An 11,631-nucleotide genomic window follows, 5' to 3' on the forward strand; every position below is an offset into this window, starting at 1 on the left:
TTGGTAGTAATATGTGACATTGACAATAAATAAATACACTTTTATTTGTTATACAATTGTTATGCAGTATATACCAGAGGCTGAAACTAATGCGGGGTCCCCCCAAAAAATAGAACTGCAATTTTCAGCAAAAATGACGGTTGCTATTAAAAACAATTAAATCTCCTAAATGGTATGTGACCCCCCCCCCCCCCCCCCCCCCCCCCCCCCCCCCCCCATTTTCTTGTAGGTAGATTAGATGTGAGGTGCCACACTTTTTATTGATGTACTTCCTGGGTGTGTTGATACGCTGCTTATATCAGTTTTATTAGTAAAGGTTAACATTATCGGCAATAGGAATTGATTTGCTAAATTAGAACCTGGAAAACTTGATGCTTCATTGGGCTATTTTTAGCAACGGGGGAAACCGAAACATTCTTCAGGAAGAGAAAAGGTTGGTTTTGTTTTGCTTATTAGTTAACACTTTCGTGGTCTGTTTTACACAGTTTTAAGTCTACGCTAAAAACACTAATAGACTTGATGTGACTAACGAGCTGTTATAGCATCGCAAACTGTCGAAAACCGTGAGAAAATGTGGTATTTTTCGTTACGCACATCCGGGGACATTGGCTTGCCAAAAGTCAGTGTACACATGGGTTTAGTTCTGACTGTGTCGAGTGTACACTTCAGTCAGTTGTTGACGTAAATTATAACCGTTATAAATGTTCATATCATAGCTACGAGCTTCGTATATCTTATCCATGTCGGTACCAGGTGATCCTGCCCCAAGCCACTTCGCCCCAATCATAATGCATGTGCATGTGCAGGAAATTGTGAGTGGTTGTTGGGAGATCTAGTCTGTAACGAGTTGGGTTTCGGGGGCATCCAAAACCAAGCTCCCACACCCACACCCACACCATCTCCTTAAAAACCACACTGTAAAATGTAAGGGTTTTCATTTTTTATTTGTCCGACTGTAGGGTAAATAAACACAAACATCTGGCTTGTGATTATATCTCTCCTCCCTGCTCCCATATACACAGTGTAGATATCGTTCCTACTCAGTTGACAGTTTGTTCGAGATGAACATAAAACCAGCCATGATTTAGTAAATTGTGAATTTTTTTGTGTGATTTTGTTAGTTTTTTGTTCCAGCCAGGCGGTTATGAGCCCGACACCTCAGAGGCAGATCTAAGTGGGGGTGGGGGGTGGGGGGGTTCCCCCCCCCTACCAATTTTGCGATAGTTATAATTTTATTATACACTAATTTTCATTTTTTACGATCCCCATCCAAACCTCCCCCAAAGTTTCCTTGGCATTTCACCTCATGTCACCCCAAATGGATTTTCTCGAGCCGCCACTGCACCTGTCAGTTCCACACACACACACACACACACACACACACACACGCCCGCTCCCTCTCATGCTGTGTGTTGCCATCATTAATAATGCATTACCCTGATTATCGTCGTCCTGCCATAATTTTTCGCCGCACAAAAAAATAAAAAATAATAAGGAATAAAATGAAAAAATCATAATTGTATGATGAACAGTGTTACCATAGTAATCAGTAGCGTAGGAAGGTGCCAAAATGTGGGGGGCACACTTTTATATTTACACACTTTTACACTATTATAAAGCAAATATAAAACAAAATACCTGAAAAGTGGAGGGGCACATTCCCCCCTTGCCCCTCTCCACACACACACCCCTGCCCCCGCTTCCTACGCCAGTAACCACTGGTTTGCATTCTCAACTAAAAACGCTTGACAATACATATTCGGTAACAGGTGTGAAAGTCTCCCAACGGTACCGTGACACATTTAGGTTTTTTTTAGTTAGTTGTTACGACTGCAGACGGGCGCAGGCAGCCAGTAGTATCAAGCTGTATTCCCTAGACAGTTATCTCCACACCGTAACAGACACGTGCACAAATCATGTAACTAATTAAGCAAGATAAAGCTTAGTTCTTGTTTTTTGTTGTTTTTTGGGGGGTTTTGTGTGTGGGTTTTTTCCCTTAATATTACAGAATTTAATGAAAGCACGACTGCAAAAAATAAATCGATCTCAAACTTCAATAACAGTCATTTTTAGAGCGTCAAAAATTAAAAGCAATCAGAAACTTGCGCAAATATATGTAGATATCAGTTTATTTATTATTTAATTAATTAATTTAAAAAAAAAAAAAAATTTATTTTATTTATTTATTTATCTATGTATTTATTTATTTATTTATTTATTTATATATCTATCTATTTATTTATTTATTTATTTATTTATTTATTTATTTATATATCTATGTATTTATTTATTTATATATCTATTTATTATTTATTTTATTTTATTTTATCTTATTTATCTGTTTATTTATTTATTTAATTATTTCTTCATTGATATATTTGTTAAAATATTGTATTTATTTTAATTTTCATTTGTGAATGGTATTAAATGGTATAAATAATACAAACAATACAAACAAAAAACAATAGTGATCAGACAGATAATTATTAATTAGGGCTTAGTTCAATATTTAAAAATATATATTTTATATATATTGATAAAATTATACCTATAAAATTATAGTTATAGATGTACCTTTTCGTCAGTGGTCCAAATATAAGAATAATAAATCTGGTTTTGGAAACTGATCCTCCACAACCCGATTATTTGCTTTTAATTGTTAGTAAAGTAAAAAGAATCATGAATAACAATAATATAGTCTTAGGCAAGAAACCCTCTACATTTTTCCATTAGTAGCAAGGGATCTTTTATATGCACCATCCCACAGACAGGATAGCACATACCACGGCCTTTGATATACCAGTCGTGGTGCACTAAGACTATTTGTTAAAATTACTAAATGTTTGACATCCAATAAATGACTAATAAATCAATGTGCTCTAACGTTTTTCTTTTCTTTCCTTTTTTTTTTGTTGTTGTTGTTGTTGTTGTTGTTGTTGTTGTTTTTGCTACCGCCACTCGATGGGTACCCTTTTCGATTAGCAGCAAAGGATATTTTATATGCGCCTTTCAATGAAACCGCAGGCAGGATGCTATGGTACATACTACGGCTTGTTAGACCAGATATGCACTACTGGGTAGACCGAAAAATAGTCTAATGGGCAAACAAAGACTCTTTGTAAATGGAAAACATCTTACAATCGAAACAAACTCAGGACAGTCCCTTTAAAATCTGCTCGTTTTAATCACCATGTTTAATAGGTCTATCGTTTACTAAAGCAAACGCAACCACACTTAATAAGCGTTTCCATTACAGGAACAGTCCAGGGGAATAACCTGTGATGCCATATTTTTAGTCGGGTGATATTTTTATTTTATTTTAACGTATACTCCGCAATCGTGGAATATTTATGTTTAAAAAAGTATATTTTTACCAACTACTTTTAATGACCTACTATAATTATAGGTTTTTAATTTAGTGACCTTGACATACACACCTGTTATAATACTGACTATCTGTTTGGACATCATAGGTTATTTCCGTGGACCCTTCATATATACACATCTACTAAACTAGGCAAAGAGTAGTTAGTTGGGTTTTTTTTTTGGGGGGGGGGGGGGGGGGGGGGGGGGGGGGGGTTTCAATTAGTGTTGGGAATCGGTTGGAATTTAATGGATTTTCACCAGCCGATCAACTTTCGGTTTGAATTAAGAGGACATAAGTGGATTTGAATTATAAGCACCGTGTACCTATTGTCGTGTTGCCACCGTGTACCTATTGTCGTGTTGCCACCGTTTACCTGTTGTCGTGTTGGTACCGTGTACCTGTTGTCGTGTTGGCACCGTGTACCTATTGTCGTTTTGGCACCGTGTACCTATTGTCGTGTTGGCACCGTGTACCTATTGTCGTGTTGGCACCGTGTACCTATTGTCGTGTTGGCACCGTGTACCTATTGTCGTGTTGGCACCGTGTATCTATTGTCGTGTTGATACCGTGTACCTATTGTCGTGTTGGCACCGTGTATCTATCGTCGTGTTGGCACCGTGTATCTATTGTCGTGTTGGTACTGTGTACCTATTGTCGTGTTGGAACCGTGTACCTAGTGTCGTGTTGGCACAGTGTACCTAGTGTCGTGTTGGCACCGTGTACCTAGTGTCGTGTTGGCACCGTGTACCTATTGTCGTGTTGGCACTGTGTATCTATTGTCGTGTTGGTACCGTGTACCTATTGTCGTGTTGGGTACTGTGTATCTATTGCTGTGTTGGTACCGTGCACATATTGTCGTGTTGGCACTGTGTAAGTATTGTCGTGTTGGCACTGTGTACCTATTGTCGTGTTGGCACCGTGTACCTATTGTCGTGTTGGCACCGTGTACCTATTATGTTGGCATCGTATATATATTGTCGTGTTGGCACCCTATACCTTTTGTCTTGTTGGCATCGTATACCTACTGTCGTGTTTGCACCGTGTACCTATTGTGTTGGCACCGTATATATATATTGTCGTGTTGGCACCGTATACCTTTTGTCGTATTGACACCGTGTACCTATTGTCGTGTTGGCACCGTGTACCTATTGCCGTGTTGGCACCGTGTACCTAATGTCGTGTTGGCACCATGTACCTATTGTTTTTTTCTTTATACATAAACCCCAACCCCATCATATCTACACCAACTCCGCCATCTAAAGTAGAGGAACAATCACAGTGAACATTTTCCCACACAAAGGGTTTTTATAATCGATCATAACATCATTAGAATAAAACGGACCAATTATCGATTATTATAGATAATTGGAACATCACTATTTATACATAGTAATACAGTGTAAGTTTTCCTTTTGTTGTTTTACGGGAAGGTTAAATGAATAACAGAAGTCACAAGTTGGTGATGTTGGTTCCTATTTTCCTTTCCAACATGAAACATTGTTAACATCGTGGTATTACAGATACTAGATGTCTCAGCTCTTGGGTGAATGACACACGTCTCCCGATAGAGTTGACACTGCGACTGAGGACCTCAAGGGTACGATCAGCAAAGCTGCTCTCCTTGGATCTCTACTTCATGTTTAGAAAAATGAATATTTCTAATATATATATATTTGTTGACTAATAATTGCCATGGTTTGTAGTGCTTAGCTGTTTTACTGGGGCCAAACAATTAAAATCCATAGTGTCCTTGATTGTTATAATTTAGTTTCACGCTAATTGGTCTGATTGCTAGCCCATAATTAACTAAATACCAAGTCTTGCATAAATGGCAGGTGACGGAATAGCAATTAATTGAATCGTACATGAACAGCTAAGTATATAAATTGCATTTGAATATAGTTGCAAACGTTGCACTGTGACAATATATCTCAAATATACAAGCCCGGAAGACGCCGAGCATTATTGGTAAGACCTGTTTTCGCTCTACCACGTATGGCGGATGCGAGATGTACAGTCCCACTGATACTTGTTAAAAGAAATGGGGTTTTTTTTTGGTTGAATTGTTTGAGTCATTGTGAAGCAGAAATGTATAGTTTAGAAAGAAAGAAATGTTTTATTTAACGACGCACTCAACACATTTGATTTACGGTTATATTGCATCAGACATGGTTAAGGACCACACAGAGTTTGAGAGGAAACCCGCTGTCGCCACTACATGGGCTACTCTTTCCGATTAGCAGCAAGGGATCTTTTATTTGCGCTTCCCACAGGCAGGATAGCACAAACCATGGCCTTTGTTGAACCAGTTATGGATCACTGGTCGGTGCAAGTGGTTTACACCTACCCATTGAGCCTTGCGGAGCACTCACTCAGGGTTTGGAGTCAGAATCTGGATTAAAAATCCCATGCCTCGACTGGGATCCGAACCCAGTACCTACTAGCCTGTAGACCGATGGCCTAACCACGACGCCACCGAGGCCGGTGTATAGTTTAGATGACACTGGCGATATTATATTTGGAAAACAAGCAAAATGTTTCATTTAACGACGCACTGAACACATTTTATTTGAGGTTATATGGCGTCGGAAATATGGTTAAGGACCACACAAATATTGAGGGAGGAAACCCGCTGTCGCCACTTCATGGGCTACTCTTTTCGATTAGCAGCAAGGGATCTTTTATATGCACCATCCCATAGACAGGATAGCACATACCACGGCCTTTGATGTACCAGTCGTGGTGTACTGGCTGGAGCGAGAAATAGCCCAATTGGCCCACTGACGGGGATCGATCCCAAACCGACCACGCATCAAGCGACCGCTTTACCACTGGGCTACGTCCCGCCCCATATTATATTTGGAGCAGGATTAACTACACCATGTTTAAATAATAATAATAATAATAATAATAATAATTTTGGGCAAATATTGGCATTACTGTTTTCTAAGTCAATGAAGTATTTTGATTCCGTGAATTTGTTTAATTGAAATTGTGGTACCTCGTGGAATATGTTGCTTGCGTACTCGCTTGCTTGCTTGCTGGTTTCCTTATTAATGTATTTAGTAAACTATTAAAACATAGATCACTCGCCTGCCAGCTTACTAGCATTATATATTCAGCGTTTTAAATTACACATTTTCCTTGCAGATGGCGATGACATCGACAGTAGCTAAAGAACCAGTAGTTAAATTCTCCAGAGTGCACGGCCCCAACGTGTCACTCGATGACAACAAGACTACGTCATCGTGGAAGGTGACCCAGTTCTACAATACATGTGTGACGAACAGACACCTCGTGGAAGGCGATGAGGTAGAACTCCACCTGGAGGGAAGAGGCAGAGCGATAGTTGGGATAACTCCAACAGACGTACACAATCAGATACGCCATGATGTCTGTTGCGAATCTCAGTGCACCTTGTTTCAGAGAATGTGTGAGCTCCACGGGCAAAACATGTCCAAATTGTTTTGCATTAAGAGAAAACCAGGCCACGTGTTTACTGTTACGGTCCACTTGAATACGGTGGAGTTTTGCTACAAAGGAGATATATGGCTGTGTGTGCAGGTCGTATTTGGAGACATCAAAGCTGAAATCAGAGCAACAGGTAACATGCATCTTTCATGTTATAGAAACCATTCAGGGTCTGCTGCCATTTCCTGCACTCGATCGATATGTCTTGGGTTTACTATATCTGCGAAATGAGGCACGTTATGGCACTGGTTTTCCTTACAGAATTGTGCAGTATCTTGTGTTGGGAATCGGTTGGGATTGCACCACCGATCATCGGTTATAATTCTTTGGCACCAACCGATCAATTTTGTTCGATGAATAAAAAATTGTTATAATTATATGAGTATCAGCAGGATTTGAATTATAAGCACCATACTGCTACTGCCGTGTTCACCGCGATCTAGACCCTACACATTGTACCTTTAGTAACTGTTTAATATCGTCTTTCTTTCTGCAATGCATGAAGACGATTACCAACCACAACATATTAACATCAATTCCATCATGTAAACTGGAGAAATAATTGTATTTAACATTGTTTCTCACACAATCGATCATGATATTTTTTTTATACAATCGATCATGATATTTTTATACAATCGATTACGATTTTTTTATACAATCGATCATGATTTTTTTTAATACAATCGATCATGATTTTTTATATAATCGATCATGATTTTTTTAATACAATCGATCATGATTTTTTATATAATCGATCATGATTTTTTTTTATACAATCGATCATCACATCGGTAGAGCCAAACCGATAAATGTTCGATTATAATCGATCATTGGAAGATCACCAGCATTTTATACAAGACAAAAATGAAATGAAAGGAAATGGTTTATTTAACGACGCACTCAACACATTTTATTTACGGTTATATGGCGTCGGACATATGATTAAGGACCACATATATTAAGGATATTGAGAGGAAACCCGCTGTCGCCACTTCATGGGCTACTCTTTCCGATCAGCAGCAAGGGATCTTTTATATGCACCATCCCATAGATAGGGTAGTACATACCACGGCATTTTATGTACCAGTCGTGATGCACTGGCTGGAGCGAAAAAATAGCCCAATGGGCCCACTGACGGGGATCGATCTCAAACCGACCACGCATTAAGCGAGCAGTTTACCACTGGGCTACGTCTCGCCCTTTTATACGAGACAGAAAGGTATATACGACTACACAGAAGGTAACACGGCAGATTACGTACTGAATGGTCAAAGTATTCCTTAGCTTTGCGTTTCATAATTTTCGTACACACTATAAATTTAGGACATCGTGTACATGAATATGATGAGTTACGCAAAAACAAATTGTGTTTGGTCAACATGTGTTTGAATGACCCATACATGGTTTGCAATTTTCAGAGGTCGGTATAACATCATTACACCTGAGATATTGATAACAATAGCCAGGTGTAATAATGACATTCTTGCTATAGTGTTCGTGTCTGCATGTATCTGTTATCTAGCAGGTGCTCCCGACAGTGTGCCGCTGTTACGGTTCGACCAGAGGTGCGGTAATAACGTCATGCTGGACGTAGACGGCAAGACAGCACGTACCAAGGTGAGAAATCCGGGCGCCTTGTGTTCACTACAGGGATATCTGGTGCAAGGGGAGATCATCCATATGGAAATGCAGACCACAAAAAGCGCCACCTGGAATGAACTGGTGATTTACGTGAGCAACGACAGGTACCAACTAGACTGCGTTCAGTTCATTTTAACTTACGTTCATGATTACTGTAAACCGTGAAAAAAATGCGTGCGTATAAATTTCGCGCCGTTCGCGTCCAACCTTATGTCGCGATATTAATACGCACGCACTATTTTCCAGTTTGAAGTGTGCTTAAAGTAATTTGTTTTGTTTTGAAATATTTTATTGAGAATAAAATTCACAAAAAGATTCACTCAACAGGCACAGCCTATACACGAGCTCTCCTTGATGGCGACTAATCATTAATTGTTTTATGTAACTTCAATCGATGGCGACTAATCGTTTATTGTTTTATCTACCAAAGGTTAACAACTGAAGCTGTAAGTTGTGATTCTAATACAGGTGAGGTGGGTAGGGCCTAATCCCCTCTATAGACTCTGTACCAGACACAATTGCTTGATGTAGAATAACAGAATATTGATTTACAGACAGTAACTTTATAACAATTACAGTGAGCTGTCTTTATCCACTTTTTTTATTTAGCTGTCAACGGTCGTTCGCGAAATTTACACGTCGCGAACATGCTCTAAGGTATACATTCGCGAAAAAACCACGTCGCAATATTAATACGGTTTACAGTATATCTAATTAAGGTTATTGTATAATGTGTATCCTGTCCTGGGCTCTGCAACTCAAGCAAACGTCAGATGTACGATAGAGATATGTCACACAAAATAATTTATTCCGGTAACTTATAGCGCACGTTCGTAGCAGTTTTAGATTTCTTTAGTTACACGACCCTGGACAAACAACACAATAGGATACTACCAGAGACTTTCCGACAGGTGACGTTCGTGCATTATACATAATTCCGGTTTCTAAATTTGTATTGTCGTAACGCACCGATCGGTATATCCACTCTATTATTCCTGACCTAATTATGAGCATGTGTGTGACTGAAGTTGTCTGTCCTGAACAGGTTTGTTTTGTGTGTTGTTGCTTTTCTTGCTTAACAACACCACTAGAGCACATTGATTTATTAATCATCCGCTATTGGATGTCAAATATTTGTTAATTCTGACATTATAGTTTGAGAGAGAAAACCCGATACATTTGTCTGTTGGTAGCAAGGATCTAGCAAGGATCATTTATATGCATCATCCCACAGACAGGATAGCACATATCACAGCCTTTTATATGCAAGTCGTGGTGCACTAGTTGGGACGAGAAATAGCCCAATCTTCCCACAGACTGGGGTCGATCTTAGACCGACCGTGCATCAGGCGAGCGCTTTATCACTGGCCTTTACCCGTCCACGTCCAGAACAGTGGGTTAGTGGTTAGTTAGTAGTCTAGAGGTTACCACTTGCGGATCCAGAAGGTGGTCACAGGGGTGCCGTGACCCCTCCTTCCCGGCTGAAGTGCCCATATTAATGTCTTTAAAAACAAAATCCTCATCCATAAAATTGCCATAAAAATGCGTTTTTAGGCATCTTTATTTAAAATCTTTCTGGGGAGATGTCTTTAAAAACAAAATCCTCATCCATAAAATTGCCATAAAAATGCGTTTTTAGGCATCTTTATTTAAAATCTTTCAGGGGAGCGTGCTTTTGCCCCCTTTGGGAGCTCGGTTCATATGCCTTCAACAAACTCAAATTGCATTTTTTAGAATGTTTGTGACACACACACACACACACACACACACACACACACACCCTCAGTTTGGTTACTGAGAGAGAGACATACATGTGTAATGCTCTTACACCTACCCATTGAGTCGGTAGAGTCGGTTATCTAAGTTGGAGTGCGTTCTGGGATACGAACCTGGTCCCTCAGCTGTTCACATGAAATAGAACTGTTTTGAAATTGTACTGATACATTTTTCTGTAATTTATAATTACAGGGACATACCCTAGTTTTTAAACACTAAGTCAGGGGTGGAATATTATTTTATAAATGTACTTGTCCTCGGGCAAGTAAAAACTATAAATGTACTTGCCCTGAATTATACAATACTTGCCCAGATTTTTTATGTGATGAATGTTGAATTTTTAAGTGAATAACAAGAAACTTTTCTGATTTTTATTTGTTTACTTTAATCCACTGGTTTTGTTGAAGTTTCTGGTCCACCTTCAGCCGTATCAGATTCTAAAGACAGGATATGGCGTGTACCCTGGGCACTTTGAATCCGGCTAGGCCATTCCCGTATAGCAACTCTAGGGCAGAAATCTCTGTGTCTTGGGTCCATGTGTCATTACTGTCAGAGTGTTTTCAAGTGTCTCTTGGTTTAGAACAGTGCTGTGGTTTGTCTTGACTAAGTTCATATTGGAGAACGTTCTCTCGCATATAGCTGTGCACGGGCTCATTACGAACATAGCTCAACTAATTTGCAGACTTTTTGCATTAACGCTCGGGAATTTACAGCAAACAGAACATGTCATGACGTTAGCTTCGTGATCGTAAATGGCCCACGGAAACTGTTCCTTCCAACTCGGTACGAATTTACGTTTCCGATTTTTGTCATCATTTTTTTTTTATTCTTTGCTAATATTGTCTCATTTACCAAGATCCCTTTTCTTTTTTCAATTGATTTGGGTTTCTGCGTCATGATAAAAATAATTTTTTACAAGGGAGACTACTCTAACACTATTGATAGGCGGTTGCACATAACTAATTAAAACATGTTATCGATCGTTCGTTGTTTTGTTGAGTAAGTTATTCACTTTACTAGTTAACAGTATTATAAGACATAAACATAGGTGAGCCACAGAACTTTCCTAGCTTAAGGTAAGTATTTATAAAAAAAAAAATTAAAATGTTTAAAAAATTTGTTTAAAATTCCTTTCTTGCCCACGGGCAAGCTGGCGTACCAATATTTGTTGCCCGACCATGAAATATTACTGTACACGGGAGTCGGGCAATGTTATTTTTCCACGCCTGACTAAGGCATATTTTTTACTATTATAGCCGTTTTCGATAACTGAATTCTTACTTTATTTAGATTGTATTGTTTAGATTATCCATTTCCGTACATTCGAAATGTTTTTGGTCATCCTGGTGTTTTTAATGTCACATAATGCATTT

The 11,631-nt window shown here is 39.0% G+C and overlaps 1 protein-coding gene across 1 annotated transcript in view; it reads left to right on the forward strand.

The window, feature by feature from the left end:
- Positions 1–400: 400 nt before the first annotated feature.
- LOC121373560 overlaps positions 401–11,631 on the forward strand; it is a 17,787-nt gene continuing 6,556 nt past the window's right edge. Inside the window, exons 1-3 of the mRNA XM_041500243.1 lie at positions 401–433; positions 6,518–6,971; positions 8,367–8,586. Of these exons, the coding sequence (XP_041356177.1) occupies positions 6,518–6,971; positions 8,367–8,586 (674 nt within the window). The 5' untranslated portion in view covers positions 401–433. The remainder of the gene's footprint in view (positions 434–6,517; positions 6,972–8,366; positions 8,587–11,631) is intronic.

This window comes from Gigantopelta aegis, chromosome 5 (genome assembly GCF_016097555.1).
Source record: "Gigantopelta aegis isolate Gae_Host chromosome 5, Gae_host_genome, whole genome shotgun sequence".
Lineage (NCBI taxonomy): Eukaryota > Metazoa > Mollusca > Gastropoda > Neomphalida > Peltospiridae > Gigantopelta > Gigantopelta aegis.